The sequence below is a fragment of the Saccopteryx bilineata genome, chromosome 2, assembly GCF_036850765.1.
Source record: "Saccopteryx bilineata isolate mSacBil1 chromosome 2, mSacBil1_pri_phased_curated, whole genome shotgun sequence".
NCBI lineage: Eukaryota > Metazoa > Chordata > Mammalia > Chiroptera > Emballonuridae > Saccopteryx > Saccopteryx bilineata.
The window spans coordinates 189,239,190-189,255,910 of NC_089491.1; the positions used below are offsets into that span (position 1 = coordinate 189,239,190).

The window sequence follows — 16,721 nt, forward strand, 5'->3', positions numbered from 1 at the left end:
ATTTTACTCCTCTTCTTATTGAATTCCAAGAAAGCATTCCATGTGCCCTCATGGGATGAAGGTGGAATGGAGAGTAGCCTCTCAGGATGGTCTGTGTATGGCTTTCCTACCGCAGGTTTGACATATGGAGCAAGAAGGGATTTTTGTCAGAATCATAAAGTTCTATTCTCTTTCTTTCCTACCAAGTAATACAAAACAGACTAACAATGGAAATAATATTCAGACAAGGACAGCACAAAGTCAGTGTTTACCTAAGTCCACAGACACATACTGGTTTTTTATGTTTTTTGTTGTTGTTTTTTTACAGGGACAGAGAGAGAGTCAGAGAGAGGGATAGATAGGGACAGACAGACAAGAACGAAGAGAGATGAGAAGCATCAATCATCAGTTTTTGTTGAGACACCTTAGTTGTTCATTGATTGCTTTCTCATATGTGCCTTGACCATGGGGCTACAGCAGACCGAGTAACCCCTTGCTCGAGCCAGCGACCTTGGGTCCAAGCTGATGAGCTTTGCTCAAACCAGATGAGCCCGCGCTCAAGCGGGTGACCTGGGGTCTCGAACCTGGGTCCTTCCGCATCCCAGTCTGACGATCTATCCACTGCACCACCGCCTGGTCAGGCCATACTGGTTTTTTAATGTTGTCAGCCCACACTGCTTAATAGTTTGTTTCTAATAAAGAAACATGATAAAACTCATTTACATGGTCTGCACTGAGTCTTTTGTTTTATTTAAATAATAATTTTCCTGATAGGAGATCTCTTTGCCCCTCAAGAGTATATTGTAGTTGACTTGGATGAAAACAAAATTCACAGACTACTTAGTTCACTAAGAGGACAAGAACTCTTTTAAACCAGACACCTAAGCTACCGTGGCAAACAGAACAGTTTTGATCCCCACCCCGAGTTTCACAATGGAGAAGTCATTATTAAATTGTAACACTCCACCCTTGGAAATGAGGTAGCCTGTGGGTTTGTTTCTGAACGGGCAGTGTGACTCTTTCTGAGAAGCTGCTTTCTGAGAAGAGCAAACTGAGTTGCACATGGTGTGGAGACAGACCCACATGTGGACATGTGCACATGTACATCTTTATATAGATCAGTGCTGAGACAAGGACATGTCTGATGTGCGGTAGGTACTCAAAATAATGTCAGCTACATCTTTATTATTTAAGCAGCTATATGGATATTAAACTACCTCAAAGAAATATTTTAAGGCCTAATGTCATGTCAATGCATTTGAGGAATAAATATTTCACTTTTCTTTTCCCTTATTAAATGTTCTGTTAAACTGAATCTTGGCACCTCCATTAATCTTCATGAGACTCTAGTTTCCTACTAACCGAGGAATGGTGATGTCCTTAGGCACCCGTTTCTTGGAAATACAGTTTCCTTATACTTCTTGCTTTTGTTTTAATCAACTGCTTTTATCTGGCTTCCTCATTCCAAGTGTGAAATTAACTGATATCAGTGGAGATAAATGACATAGCAACACCTTTTTCCTAGCCTTTCCCCCCTAAACTTTCCAGTAGCCCTGGTTTTGCCTCATTGTGACCACTCAACTGGACTGTCTTCTTTCACTGGGAGGACGGGACAGAGTGATGAGAGGGATGTGCAGGTAGTGTGTTCTTCAAGGGCTCTTCTCTCTGCTGGCATTTGGGTGGTCCTTTGAGGTCAAGGGTTCTCTTTGATTAGGGTCAGGATTACTAGTGTTCTAGGTTGCTGTTAAGGAAAGATTCATACAATTTGGAAACCAGAGCAGCAGGAGTGGGCATCACCCTTGCCATGAAAGAGAGGCCTCTTCCCCACAGCTCTCCTAGATGAGAAGGCTCCTCATCTCCACACAAACTGCAGGACTTACCTGCAAGCAATGCCAGGGCTTCCCCCAGAAAGCAGTGCAGGGTCTTTTCCAGCACAAGATCAATTTTTCAGCGAAGTCCTCAGTTCCATGCCACAAAGAAGAGTAGAAAACGTTCTGGCCTGGGCCTTTCTCAGGTTAGGTGTTACTGACTGCTGGCTGGCTGTGGTTGTAGAAAAACTGGGTGTTCCCACAGATCACTGATTCTGAGCTAGGTAAATATAAATGAGGTGCAGAAGCCTCTCCTAGATGCCTGAATGGGTTGACTTGTTCTATGAGATTATGTGGTAGATCAATTGTATCCATATGAAAACAGTGACTTTAATTTAAATTAGTTAATATTAAGCCAATTTTTTCTAGTAGTCATTTGATACTAGGACCTATTATATTTAAAAGTTACTTTTATTTTATTTATTTTTTTTTTAAGTGAAAGAAAGGGAGATAGAGAGACAGACTCTTATATTCTCACCGACCAAGATCCACCTGCAGCCTCCATCTGGGGCCAATGCTCTGCTTGGACCAACCAAGCACTGGCTGCAAGAAGGGAAGAGAGAGGGAAAGGGAGAGGGAGGGAAACAGATGGTCACTTCTCATGTGTGCCCTGACCAGGATCGAACTCAGGATGTCCGCACACTGGGCTGATGCTCTATCCACTGAGCCAACCAGCCAGGGCCTAAAAGGTACTTTTAAAATATTAATTTATATCACTAACGACACCAGAAAGGCAAAAAAATGTTTATTTAATATCTTTGCAATTACATATCCAGCAAAATATTCCCTCACAGAAGTGGGTAGCGGAGCAATTCCTCTAGATGTCAGTGACAGAGGATGTCTGCCACATGCCAGGCAGCACCGCCACCACCAAGGTGACACAACACTGAACCCACACACAATAGCTGTGGGAGAGAGAGTGGAGTTTCAGGTTTTATATTGGAGGACACTAAGGAGCAGCACATTAAGTAATGCCAAAAGCCATATGGCAAGTAAATGGAGAAAGTAAGCTTCCAATGCAGGCAGATCTTTAACTGAGTCTCCTATGTATGTGTGTATGTGTGTATGTGTGTATGTATGTACGTATGTATGTATGTATGTATTGATGTTGTGAGCTCCCAGGACCCAGGAGAAACACTAGAGAGCACTGCTAGCCCTCACTCTGGAATATGACACATATTTCTCTTCTCTCAGATCTGTGATCCAACACTAAAGCCTGGAGGACTGTCCAGCTCAGTCTTCCAGCTTGAAATCCATTGCATAAGCCTATTTTTTAAGTAAAAAAAAAATCTCTAATATTGGCTCTAAATACTTCACTTTTCAGAATATCTTTCCTCTATCCCCCAATCCTTATCCCTGCTAATCCCAGGCTTTTACTCAACCTTGCAGCTGCCTCAGCAGGAAGAGAAGGAAGAGTGTGAGAGGAGGGGGTGGGGGAGCAGAGGAGAAGGTAAAAAGACAGTCCCTGAGATCCACCCTGCCTAGTCAGTGAGAGCCTCAGGAGACAGTCAGTTCTATGGGACCAACAGCTCAAAAAGCCAGGAAGTCTGGACTGTGGGCAGTGGAAAGGCCGGGATCTGGGGTTATCCAGTCCTGTCGTTTTCCAGATAGGAGAACTGAGTCGTGGAGAGAGGAGTGATTTTTCCAGGCTCACACAGCCAGTCCATTGGATGGATGTTGTTATTACATGATACAGAGATATAGATTTTAAAGCACTTTTGCAGAGCTTATTTCATTGTCTTACAACAATCCTCATGAAATATGTTTGTTAAACATCACGTAGGAATGAGCAGTTTCCTTTTTTCTCTTCTATGATCGAGGGAACTTGGAGATTATGTAAAGCAAACCAAATGGTTTCTAAAACTGATTTTGGTTCTGGAATTAGTTTTCTAAATGAGGAAACCAGTTCAGAAAAAAAATGAACTTGCCCAAAATATTATGATTTAACTAATGACTGAGCTATGTCTAGAACCCAAGAATATTGGTATGCTTTGTATTCAGGGGAAAAAAAGATCAAACAGGTCCTATATACAGTTGACCCATATTGGTATTAGACCTATATTTTGGATGACATTGATATTTTATCTTGAGAGTATTTAATTAGTTATTACTATCACCATAAGAAATATTCAAACATACAGAGAAATTTTAAGTTTATTTGAGCCAGGAAGCAACAGATTGAGAAAATCCTCTTGCAAATGGCAGTTTTGCAGCATATTTTTTATACATTACAATCAATAGAGGAGGTGTTAATGGGTTACCTGAAATTCATTAGTGATAGACTAAAGGGTGGGAGAAAGCCAAGCCAGGGAATCTTTGGGATTGGATAAGAAGTCAAACAGAGAGACAGCTACTTCTATTACACTGGTGGGTATGGGATGGTTGATAGTGAACACCCACAGCACACAGAGATGGTGTGGGGAACATGGTAACAATGAAGGTTCTGTGGTCTGGTGCCAGAGGTGGTTCCTTAAGGGGTCTGGGAAAGAGATTACTCTGACATTTCTAAGGCTTGTTAGGTTAGATGCAAAAAGACAGTAACAGGTTTACTTAAGGTTAAGATTGACCTTTGTCAAGGGATCTACAGATCTAGTATGTGGCCTGCCATGACCCAGTTTTAATTAGGAATTTTGATGTCCAGACCATCCTATGTGGTTATGTTGTCTCTAAGTCTGCAAGGCCACAATGCAGGCCTTCCCTGAACTTGTCAGGTTTAGTATGTGGCTCTTTTTTATCTACATTCTCCTTTTGGGTCATAAATCAATCTGAGAAGTGCAATAATGACCAACTTTTTTGGTTGGATAATGAGGTCCGATGGTGCTATGAAAGTTCATTCCTAGGAAGTCTTAGTGGGCTATTGGGAATAGATAGGTCAAGACTAACATTTAATGGAAGTCAAGAACAAATTTTTCTCAAAAAGGAAGGGTAGGTCAATGAGAGGTAGTTAGGTCTTATGGGCCTTCATTAAGAAAAACACTTTAGCCTGACCAAGTGATAGTGCAGTGGACAGAGCATCACCCTGGGATGCTGAAGACCCAGGTTTGAAATGCTGAAATCACTGGCTTGAGCACAGGCTCATCTGGCTTGAGCATGGGAGCATAGACATAACCCCATGGTCGCTGGCTTGAACCCAAGGTCATTGGCTTGAGCAAAGGGTCACTGGTGTGAGGGATCACTGGCTTGGAAGCGGCCCCCCGGTCAAGGCACATATGAGAAGCAATCAATGAACGACTGAAGTGCCGCAACTATGAGTTGGTGCTTTTCTTTCTTTTTTTTTTAACAGTTTTTTTTTTATTTTTTTTATTTTTTCACAGAGACAGAGAGAGAGAGTCAGAGGGATAGATAGGGACAGACAGACAGGAATGGAGACAGATGAGAAGCATTAATCATTAGTTTTTCGTTGTGCGTTGCGACTTCTTAGTTGTTCATTGATCGCTTTCTCATATGTGCCTTGACTGCGGGCCTTCAGCAGACTGAGTAACCCCTTGCTGGAGCCAGCGACCCTGGGTCCAAGCTGGTGAGCTTTTTTGCTCAAGCCAGATGAGCCCGCGCTCAAGCTGGCAACCTCGGAGTCTCGAACCTGGGTCCTTCCACATCCCAGTCCAACGCTCTATCCACTGCGCCACCGCCTGGTCAGGCGAGTTGGTGCTTTTCATCTCTCTCTCTTCCTGTCTGTCTGTCCCTCCACCTCTCTCTCTCTCTCTCTCTCTCTAAAAAAAAGAAAAACATTTTGGATCATTTCTAACCTACAAACTATCATGATCCAAGTTTTGCTGTCTGTCTCACTTCTCTGTGTTTTGCATCTAGTGTAATATCTACTTACAGTTTGAGGGCACACCACACACCTCTTCAGTTTTCAAAATATGACCGTGAGATGGGTTCCCATTGAATTGGATTTGGTCAATATGATTTTAACAAGCCACATAGAAGCTGGATCATTAGTGGAAAATTTAGAACTCAACTGAGATGATATTTAATCAGACTCAGAAACCCTTCTAAGCCAGTGTTTTTCAGTCACCAGTCCATTGGATTGGTGCTGGCCCACCAGAAATTTTATGCAAAAAAAGTTAACCACCCTGATGTTGTATGAAGCTTATAGACCCAATGATCTTAATTGAATTTGCTTATGCTTAGGTTGATAACCACTTATCAGCCTGTATCACCAATGAAAATACTATTGAAGTTATCTTAGATACCTTTGAAACTCGTAGTCTCATTTAAGCAACTTTTACCCCATGCAGAGCATTTACAAATCATGCGTAACAGGCAAAAAGCATTCAGACAAACTTATGTAGCATTCAATTCATTGTATGTGTAGAGTTTGAAAATTGAGCAACAGCTTGTACTGTGTTGACTATTATGCATGGTGAGATTAACCTTATTCCTTGCATGTTTCTGTTTCCAGCTGGCTAGGTCACCAGTCCCCAAGTGTAAAAAGGTTGAAAACCACTTCTCCAAGCTGCTTTTTTTGTTGTTGTTTTGTGTGTGTGTATGTGGGGTTTTTTTGTTTGGTTTTTTTTGTTTGTTTGTTTGTGGGTTTTTTTTTTGGTGGTAATGCTTGTTTTTGGAAGAGGAAAGAATAAACTTCCTCTAAGTTTTTCAAGGTTAATGAGTTGAGATGTTAGATTACTAAAGTATTTTACTTTAAAACAGAATTGAAGCTTGTTTTTTGAAACCTTTTTTCCTTTATGGCTATCTGTTGTAATATGTAAGTTGTGTTCTCCTTGAAGTCTAATATGTCCTAGAGAATAAAAGTAAATGATCCACATATTGGATTAGCGTGGAATCTCTGGGAAACTCAGTATCATTTAAATCAACCTTTAGTACCTGAGAGAAATAAGTGAGACTTCATAATATATTCCTGTAACATTACTGTTCAAGTAAACTCATGATTTTCCCAGGTGAATGCAAAAAACTATTTCTTGTCTCTCTTTTTAAAGGAGTGCTGAAAAGGCACTACATAACTCTATCACTGAAAAGTATTGACAGTCCACAAGTTAGCTGGTAATAGAGTATGTGTCTTTGGAACCAAGATGTCTTTATAGCTATGAGATCCTGTACAAATTGCCATCCTTTCCCATTGGGTTTCTTTACTGGAAGGATAAGGAACTACATGGGCTCATAGATGAAATTAAGTCCCCTTCTTAAGTCATCTTATATAATGGGCTTAAATCCAGCTAGTACATCAGGTCTTAAAGGAATATCAGGTAGAGGCAAAGTAGTGTCAACAGTATTATCAAGAGGAGTGGCAGACTTAGTCTTGCCAATATCTATATTGGAAAAAACGTTGGAATATCCAGTAAAAAACATTCAGTGAGTCTCAAGATTACTTTTTCTTGTGGAAGTCCCTTGAAAATCACTATTTTTCCAATTGGTTCAGTATCTGAGTAACTTAGCTCTAAATATATTTTGCCCTTCTGGGAAAAAGAAATGTGGGTAACATTGATTTCAATAAAGTCTAGACCCTGGCCAATTGACTCAGTGGATAGAGCATCAGCCTGGAGTATGGACATCCTGGGTTTGATTCCCAGTCAAGAAAAATGACCATCTGCTTCTCTTCCCTCCCTCTCCTTCTCTCTCTCTTCCTCTCTCACAGCCAACCTCGATTGGTTCAAGTGTTGGCCTCAGGCACTGAGGATAGCTCAGCTGATTTGAGCATCAGCCCCAGATGGGGGTTGCTGGGTGAATCCTGGTCATGTGAGAGTCTGTATCTCTGTCTCCCCTCCTCTCACTTAAAAAAGAAAGAAAGAGAGAGAGAGAGAGAGAGAGAGAGAGAAAGAAAGAAGTCTCACCCTATCAGGTGAAACTGAGGTGGATTTGACTAGTAAGAATACATTTTATCTCATAACATTCCCTAGCTGGAATGGAAGCGTTTCTGATTTAAAAACAGACATTTGTTAATTATATGTCCCTACAATATGTACAAAAACTTAGAGGGAAAGGGCAACTGAATTGGGTAGAGTTAAGAACAGATCAAGTAGATCCAGTGTCTATAAGGGCCTTAGTGGTTTCCCCTTTTATGGTAATTTTAATTTTTCCTACATTATTAGTAAGAAGAAGGGGAAATGCCTTTTGTAGTCTTTGGAGCAGCCCTATGCTTATTACTGTTTATTTCTTTTTCTAAATCCCATTTCAGTTTTCTACAACCCTTCTAAAGTGACAGGACTTTTTACAATAGAAGCAGACTCCTTTATAGGAGTCCCAGAAAACCATATTTTATAATTCTGTTGGTTTGCTCTCAGAAGCCAGTGGCTGTATCAAATGGAATAATTCAGGATAGTCAGGATCATATGTTCCAACAGTTAAATCAGATTTCTTTGCAGATCCTTCAGGGTCCTGGAAAGGGTTGGGGAAATGTTAAGATAGATTCCTTAATTATGTCCTAGTACAAGGAAAGGAGATTATGGCTGATTCTTCTTGTCCCGAGACTGGCGTTTCTCTAAAGAAACTGCAGAATTTCTGTTTGTTTGTTTGTTTGTTTGTTTGTTTCTAGTCTATCCCAGTCTGGTTTTCTATTTTGGAGTCTTCCCGTAGGTGAGTAGAGAGCTGGGGAGGGGGGGAGGAAAGGAGAGTTAAATCCAGACAGACAACCAAGTGAACAGTACAGCTGGGCAGTTGGAGAAGATGAAAAGCGGGTGGTGTTAGCATTGAGCAGCTTCAGAAACCTTCTTTAGTTCATAGAGTCTCTAAAATTTTCTTTTAACTTCCTGGAGAGAAGAAAGTCTCTCTGTGCTTCATTTAAGAGACTTTTATTTGCCAAGATAGGTAAGCCTTCCTTCAGCTTGATTTTAGAGCTGGCTTTTTTTCCTAGTGTGCGTACAAAAAAATTAATTTAGGTATCAAAAAGCTCCATTTTGGCCATCTTAAATTGACATAACTTCTAGTTAAGTCTTCCTTTTTCTGTAAGTAGTTAGAAGTAAAGTTGCCCTATGAATTGTGTATCTTCAGGAGTATTGATGGGGGCTGGGTGTGGGATCTTGTCAGCCTTGGAGGCATGATTTCCTGTATTAAATTTAGTTTCATTTAGCAAGCTGCAGAGTCTGAACAGCTTTCTAGAGATACTGTGAGTGTGCTGAAGTGTGCTGCTTATGAGTGGACTCCAAGACACTGTCACCTTCCAAGTTTCTTTAATCTTCTGACATGTCTTGGCTTCTTTCCTGGATTTTTAATACAACTACAAGGACTCAGTGCTAAGTAACCAGCCTTTGTGTGTGTCCACGTGTGAGTCAATTATTTAATTATGGTTGTGTTGGCATTCTGTATGGGGCCCTGCTCATTTTGAGCTGTATCCTCTGTGTGTGTGTGTATGTATGTATGTATGTATGTATGTATCTATCTATCTGTTTTAAGAACAGCTCAAATAAAGTCAGGGTTACCTACCTTAAAATAGGGGGTCTAGAATCCCAAGAAAAACTCACCCAAGTTTACCAGGTACAAAGCAGGGAGCCAGTGGGGCACAGTGGTCCCCTACTGGTATCTAGCACTGCATCTGGGTCTGGGTCCAGGTCCTCATGGTTGTACTGGGTGCACTTCTTTGGAATCTTACCGACTACGCCAAATAAATGTCACCATAAGAAATATCCAGACACATAGAAGAATTTTGTGAGTTTATTTGAGCCAAACTGACAGCAACTGCTAGAAAACAAAGACTCAATGGATTGAGAAAATGCTCTGGAAAATGGCAGTTTTGCACCTTATTTTACACATTAGACTCAAAGGAGGAGACATAAGGGGGGTTACATGAAATCCATTGATAGTAGAGTAAGGGTGGGAGAAAGCCAAGCCAGGGAATCTTTGGGATTGGATAAAAAAAGTCAAACAGAGAGACAGCTACTTCTATTACACTGGTGGGTATGGGATGGTTGATAGTGAACACCCACAGCACACAGAGATGGTGTGTGGGGAACATGGTAACAATGAGGGTTCTGTGGTCTGGTGCTCTGGTGCCAGAGGTGATTCCTTAAGGGGTCTGGGAAAGAGATTACTCTGACATTTCTAAGGCATGTTAGGTTGCAAAAAGACAGTAGACAGTTTCACTTTAAGGTTAAGTGAAGGTTTGTCAAGGAAGCTACAGACCTAGAACATGGTCCTCCACGACCCACTTTTATTTAAGAATTTTTGATGCCCAGACCATCCTTTGTGGTTATTTCCAGTCCTGAGTCTGCAAGGCTGCCACGCAAGTCTCCTCTGAACTGGTCAGTTTTCATATGTGGCCCCTTTTTTATCCATACCATGTAGTCTTAATATAGTTGCATTTTGAACCATGTATAAATCTATTAATGTTATAAATGAGTGGGATTTTCTATATTATTTAGTTCATTTGGTATAAAAGGATATATAGTATTCATGAGTAAGACTTGGACTAGAAAAAAATTATTAAATTAAGAGAAATTTGTATTAGCCTTTGTGCATATTAAAGTAAGTTAAAGATGAAAAGTCAACTTTATGGAAAGATATAACTCAAAAAAATATGAGAGGGCAAATCTGCAAATAATACATTTCAGAATCTTATTTTGCAGGATCTAGTTCAGGTTCAAAATTAAAAGCTCCTGAACTGAATTTAAAAGGCACCCAGCATGTCATGCAAGCAGGCGAGACGCTGCATATCAAATGCAGGTGAGTGACTATTGGTTTGGGGATAATCTGGCTGCCCTTCCTAAGGCTCAGTAGAAGGTCACCTCTCAGAGTAGGAAGATAGAGACTTCAGTGGTCTCTTGCAATTCGCAAAGTGCAAACCACATGTGTCCTGCTTCACATGGAGAGAATTCGCCTCCTGAAGAGATTTACTCACTCAAGGGAAAACAGATGAAAGGATGCCCTGAACATTTTTGCATCTTTATTTTGAATTGTTTGAAAGCTTTTCTAATGTGTTGCTTTTCTGTAAAGAAGATGGCTACACTTAAGAAAGGACCTCAGAATAGTGCTTCCTGATGAGATGAGTGCCTCGGTGCTGGCCCCAGCCCTAATTGTGTTTTGTTTTATCTGTGATTGCAGGGGGAAAGCAGACCACTCATGGTCTTTGCCTGAAAAGGTGAGTAAGGAAAGCAAAAGGCTGAGCATAACTAAATCTGCCTGTGGAAGGAATCGCAAACAGTTCTGTAGCACTTTGACCTTGACCACGGCTCAGGCAAACCACACGGGCTTTTATAGCTGCAAATATCTATCTATTCCTTCTTCAAAGAACAAGCAAACAGAATCTGCAATCTACATATTTATTAATGGTAAGGATTTTCTACCTTCTGTTTTTTTTTTTTAGCTTCTCAGAGGGTCATAAACCAACCCTGATCCATTGGAAAGGCAGCTTTCCTAGGTAGTGGGAAAGAAAGGGGCCAGGGAAGACATTGTCTCTAGTTGTTGAAATTTTTAGAATGCATTTTTAATGCGTTTCTAGTGTCCATTCCAACTAGAATTTTCATGGGTCAGTCAGTAAATTGTATGCTGCTTGAAGGGAGAGATTATTTTGTTCACAAAACAAAGTCATGCCTGGCACATAGTTGGATGAATAAATGAATGACAGAATTTTAGTTCTACCTCTTAATTACTGAGAAGCTCAGAATAGAATACAAGATCTTTTTGTCCTTCAACACAACTGCATTCTCTTATACATTAGAATTGTAAAATATTGTTCTATTAAATTCATAAATGTAACATTGCTGTAATTGTAATTGTAAATGTAATTGTCTCTTCAATGCTACAAAATTGGTTCCAGTTGGTGATATTGCATGATCTCATGTTCCTTTAGCAAGTATTATAATGATAGACAAGCAAGCACATGCCATTATATAGGGAAAGGGGCAAATGGTCAAAATAAATCATTTTTTAGTTATAATTTTTATGGTACTATTTTTCCTTAGAGAATGAAAAAATAAAGTAATATTTAGAGAGAAGAAGTGCAAAATCCTTAAAGAAATATAAAATACCAACAATGCAGACATCCTGAGAAGAGTTTGTACAGTACTTCAGATTGTCCTGAAGGTCTTTTCCATAATGTCTCTGAGATAAACCAAGGTGGTATCATTTCTTCCATTTTGTATAATGAGGAAACAGCTTCAGTGTGCAGCACATGGTAGACAGAGCTAATAAAGTGACAAGCTAGAGGGAGCAAGGGCAGGCCCCTGGGTAGGGCTATTTCTACCACACTGGAGTTTCAGTCATTGACTTCAAACTATGAACTAGTTCTTGTCTTAATCTTTGAGGAGATAGATTATTATGTAGGTATTAAGTTTTCTAAAATTTCAGATTCAATTATTTTCTCAAAAGAGTAGATTCTTGTTTCAGAGTGTTTTTTTCTGAACGATAGACCTTAGACAAGCAAATCCTTACTCCCAAAGAGATCCATGTTGCCCCTGTGGGCACGGAGCTTGTTTCAGCACCACCTGTGTGCACAGGGCACCACCTGTGTGCACACGGCTCCACTGCTGCACTGCAGCTCACGCAGCATGGGCAATGGCACCACGCTGTTTACTGAGTTGAGCAGGGCTTTGAAAAATGAAAAATATTTTCATCCCAATCCATTAAATGAACTGTGGAGTCCAATCAGTGGGTTGTGATTAACATTAAAAAAAAAAAAAGAAGCAGAATAGAATAGAATGGAAAAGTTCCAAGTATATTGCAAAAGGTAAAGGTAAGTATTGTTCAATGACCATTCATTTTATAAAACTTTTGTTTCCATTTTATACACATACTTTCACATATATATTATACTCACATATATTTAAAATACATATAAGAGAGAGAGTATGTGTATATTTAACCAGTGTGATGTAAAATGTATTTTTTAAAGTTTAAGCAAGTAAACATTAAAGCTTCGACAGGCTTAGACAGGATAAGTCCTCTCCATACTTTTCGTTTGGGAAAACAGCACCAGTGGTCAGCAGCATGGCAGTTTTACAAGGACTGCTGGAATAAGAGGTCTGGAGAGAGCCCAGTGTTGGGAATGACCACTCTCCTCCAGGCATGGTGGCTGCACCACTGCTGTGTGCTTCTGTGCAGTGTATTCACCACGTTCTGGAACCAGGGTTTCCCACAGCTGGGCTTACCCAGGCAGTGCGTCAGCAGAGGGAGTGTGCAGGTTACACACTTGCTACATGCACGGCCCTATTGTGGTTCTGTGAGAGGCACTAAGAGCAAAGATAGGTGATCTTATCATTTTAGAGCCCCCTGGTCAATTTCTAGGACCATGCATGGCTTCTAATAGATTTATAAATGCACAGTTTTAACATTTTTAAAGGATAGCTTTTGTTTAAAAGCAGGTCTTTCTGGGGAGTGTGGAGAACTCCTCCAATAGTCCTGAGTGAGGCCCCACCAGGGTTCCATGCGCCCAGACATTCTGTCGCAACACTGCCTTCCAGCAGAAGTCCCGCCCAGGTCAGGTGCACTGCAAAGCACACGTGGCATGCCTGGTCGCCCCTGCTTACCTGAGTGCTGGTCGGGCGGCCGGTGTTTGTTGCCTGATGTGCCACATTGGTGTGGCAGGTCCCACCAGCACTGCCATTAGAACAAGCAGAGACATGGGGGAAGGGTGGCAACTGCGGCTTTACTCCCAGAGCCACTGACTGTCCCTTTCTTACCTGGGTGGTCACAAACTTGTGAGGTGGGAGTACACAGGAATGACAACCCTCCAGCCTGAACTGCAAGGACATCTTGCTGCTTCCGACTGTCACACACACTGTTTGTTACTGGGCAGGGTAGAGCTGGGATGGACACCATGTCTCCCCGGCTGGACACACTTGCAAAGCCTCTAAAAAAGCTTCAGGGGAATCATGCTCATATTTTTGGGAGAGAAATTTTAAAAAGAAAATATTGGTTCTAGTCATCAAAATTCTCTGAAGGAAAACAGGCTAAAACCGTTCACGTGCTTTAGGAAGAAAGAAATCAAGAGACTGACTTAAAAAACAAAACCTCTTAGTCACACTGGTTGGCCAACTTCTTTAGGCCTGGATTTCTTAACAGATTTATAATATTCACTACTATTGTTTGGTTAATGTCCAGAATCTCATCCAGATTTTCTTTATTATATTTTTAAAACTTACTCTTTTTTTATGGAATTTATTAGGGTAACATTGGTTAATAAAATTATATAGGTTTCAGGGGTACTCACCCCCCCCAGTAGAGTCTTCTCTGGTCACCTTTTATCCCCCTTCATCCTCCTCCACCTCCCCTTTCTCCAGATCTAAAGGTCAGTTTTCAACAGGTGCTCATTTAACCTTCCCCTGCTCATCCACAGAGCTCCCGCACCTCCCAGACTCAGGCTGCCCCTGTCCCTAACGCCTGGCTCCTTCCGCTTGTTTTCTGAAACTTGTGTTTATTCTGTCATGAATCTTTCAGTAAGAATTGGTCTCCAAAGTTTTGGTCCCAGGGGCTAACATTTTATACCCTGGTCGCCATTTGAGCCTGTAGCTGTTGAGAAAATTTACTAGTCACCTTGCGTCACCTGGAAACAGTGAACACTGACAGGCCAGGTTGATGATCATGTTTGTTATTCTTCTCACACCATTGCTTGATATATTTGCTCAGTAGACGGACAAACACATTGGGGTGCACAAAATTTGGGAGTTTGGACTCAGCCTCTGGACTGAGACATCTAAAAGCCAGGTAAGTTTCCTAAAAGGGCAGCAGGCCAAAGCTGACTTGCATACACAAATTTTTGCTCCAAACGATCTTCTGTAAAGAATTCCAAGGAATGTTCTGGCCTGTCTCTGCATACAGCTTCATCAAAAATCCAGTACAGTGTCAGGTTTTGCTGGAATTTCTTTTTCATTTTGATGAAGCTGTGTACAGAAGGAACAAACATTTCTTGGACTTAGAATGCGCACTGACAGCACTCTTAATGGGAATAGCAGACTGCTGTGCAGCCTGGCTCTGCTCCCTCCAGGACTGACACACAAAAGAGATTACCCATTCTATCCATCACTGGGGGGTGGCTGATTAGGGCCACATGGCTCTAGTTTAGACAAGAGTAACTTAACTCTCATCCATTCTCTTTTCCATTTACATGCTAGTTTGATGGAAGACATCCTTGATATCTTTAAGCCCTGCCATTTCACATTTCTCTTCTAGAAACATTGTTGTCACTAGACACCTAGGGACTTTGACAGTTGAAGACAGTTACATGTGATTGGGACAGAAGCCACTCGCATTGGCAGCTTTTCTGGCAGTCAGGAGGGCTGCATCTTCCTTTCTTAGCCCCATCCCTGATCTTGTGTTCACCTAGCATGTTCCTAGGAATTTCATCCTTTGCACTTGAAGGTACCTGCCAAATGTCCAGGCCATCCACCATTCATTTCTTTCCTTTCTTTCCTCTTTCTTCTTCTTCTTCTCCTCCTTTTTTTTTTTTTTTTTTTGAGAGAGAGAGAGAGGACAGGACAAAAAGGAGAAACATCAACTCGTAGTTGCAGCACTTCAGTTGTTCATTGATTGCTTTCTCATATGTGCCTTGACCAGGGGCTCCAGCTGAGCCAATGACCTTGGGCTTCAAGTCAGCGACCTTTGAGCTCAAGTCAGTGACCATGGGATCACATCTGTGATCCTGTGCTCAAGCCAGCGACCTCACAGTTTCAGACCTGGGACCTTAGCGTCTCTGGTCGATGCTCTATCTACTGCACCACCACCAGTTAGGCTGTCCAGGCCTTTTTTTCCTTTTTTTTAAGAGAAAGCATTTTCTGACACTCCCTAGGCTCCATACCAGAAACTTTTGGCATGTCAGCTCTCTGGAGCTACATTGCTAAGTTTTGCTAGCAAACATACAATTGTATATAACCGGGCATTGAGTACAGCTACATAAACACTCAAAAATAATCAGAATGAACATAGTTTTGAATGAGCCGTTTGGACATGATTGCAGTAGAATTACAAAATCTCAGATGGCAGTGAGTCCAAAAGCAATAAAATTGACTATATCCTCTCCTTTTGCCCATACAAGCAAGAAGGGTGAAAAATAGTACATCAAACTTTATGGTTTTTATGGTTTTTGAAAATCTCCTTCAAGTAATCATTTAAGAAAAATGAGCCTGACCAGGCAGTGGTGCAGTGAATAGAGCATCGGACTGGGATGCAGAGGACCCAAGTTCGAGACCCCAAGGTTGCCAGCTTGAGCGTGGGCTCATCTGGTTTGAGCAAAGCTCACCAGCTTGGACCCAAGGTCGCTGGCTCGAGCAAGGGGTTACTTGGTCTGCTGAAGGCCCATGGTCAAGGCACATATGAGAAAGCAGTCAATGAACAACTGAGGTGTCGCAACGAAAAACTGATGATTGATGCTTCTCATCTCTCTTCGTTCCTGTCTGTCTGTCCCTGTCTATCCCTCTCTCTGACTCTCTCTGTCTCTGTAAAAAAAAAAAGAAAGAAAGAAAGAGAAATGAGCAAGAGACTTTTTCCGGAGAAATCCCCTTCAGTTCAAAAGCTTTGAGTTTCTGACATTTTATCACTTTCTTTAATAATAATAATAATAATGAAGTGCCTGCCTGCCTGCCTGCCTGGAGAGGAGAGGTGATCTGTTTTGGTCTTTATGGTCCTTGCAGTTTGGATATCCTTAGGTTCCTCTACTACTTAAAATGCTCATTGTTCTGTCATCTGATGCATTTTTGCTGAGTTACTCAGGCGGTCCCCTTGGCATGCTCATTGTGCTATTATTCAACATCAGTGACTGCTAAAACAGAAACACCCCTCCCTTCCTTCCTGCATCAAAAATCAATTAATAAGCTATAGTTGAAACAACGTGATCTGGGGTTCAAATTGGGTTCAAATCCCTATTCCAATTCATGCTAGACATTGGTACAAAATTCTCCGTAAGAATAATAGTTAACACTCAGGTCTTGCTCCCTGCAGGACGCTGTTCTAAGCACTTGCATATGTTAACCGTTTCATTCTCACAACACT

General features: G+C 41.3%; 1 protein-coding gene across 3 annotated transcripts in view; it reads left to right on the forward strand.

The window, feature by feature from the left end:
- Positions 1–16,721, forward strand: part of FLT1 (fms related receptor tyrosine kinase 1) — a 314,728-nt gene that overhangs the window by 28,389 nt on the left and 269,618 nt on the right. For 2 of the 3 annotated variants that reach the window (XM_066258944.1, XM_066258943.1), the window contains exons 2-3: positions 10,367–10,463; positions 10,842–11,068. The exons of the other annotated variant lie outside the window; for it this stretch is intronic. In XM_066258944.1, the coding sequence (XP_066115041.1) occupies positions 10,367–10,463; positions 10,842–11,068 (324 nt within the window). The remainder of the gene's footprint in view (positions 1–10,366; positions 10,464–10,841; positions 11,069–16,721) is intronic. 3 annotated transcript variants of the gene reach the window in all.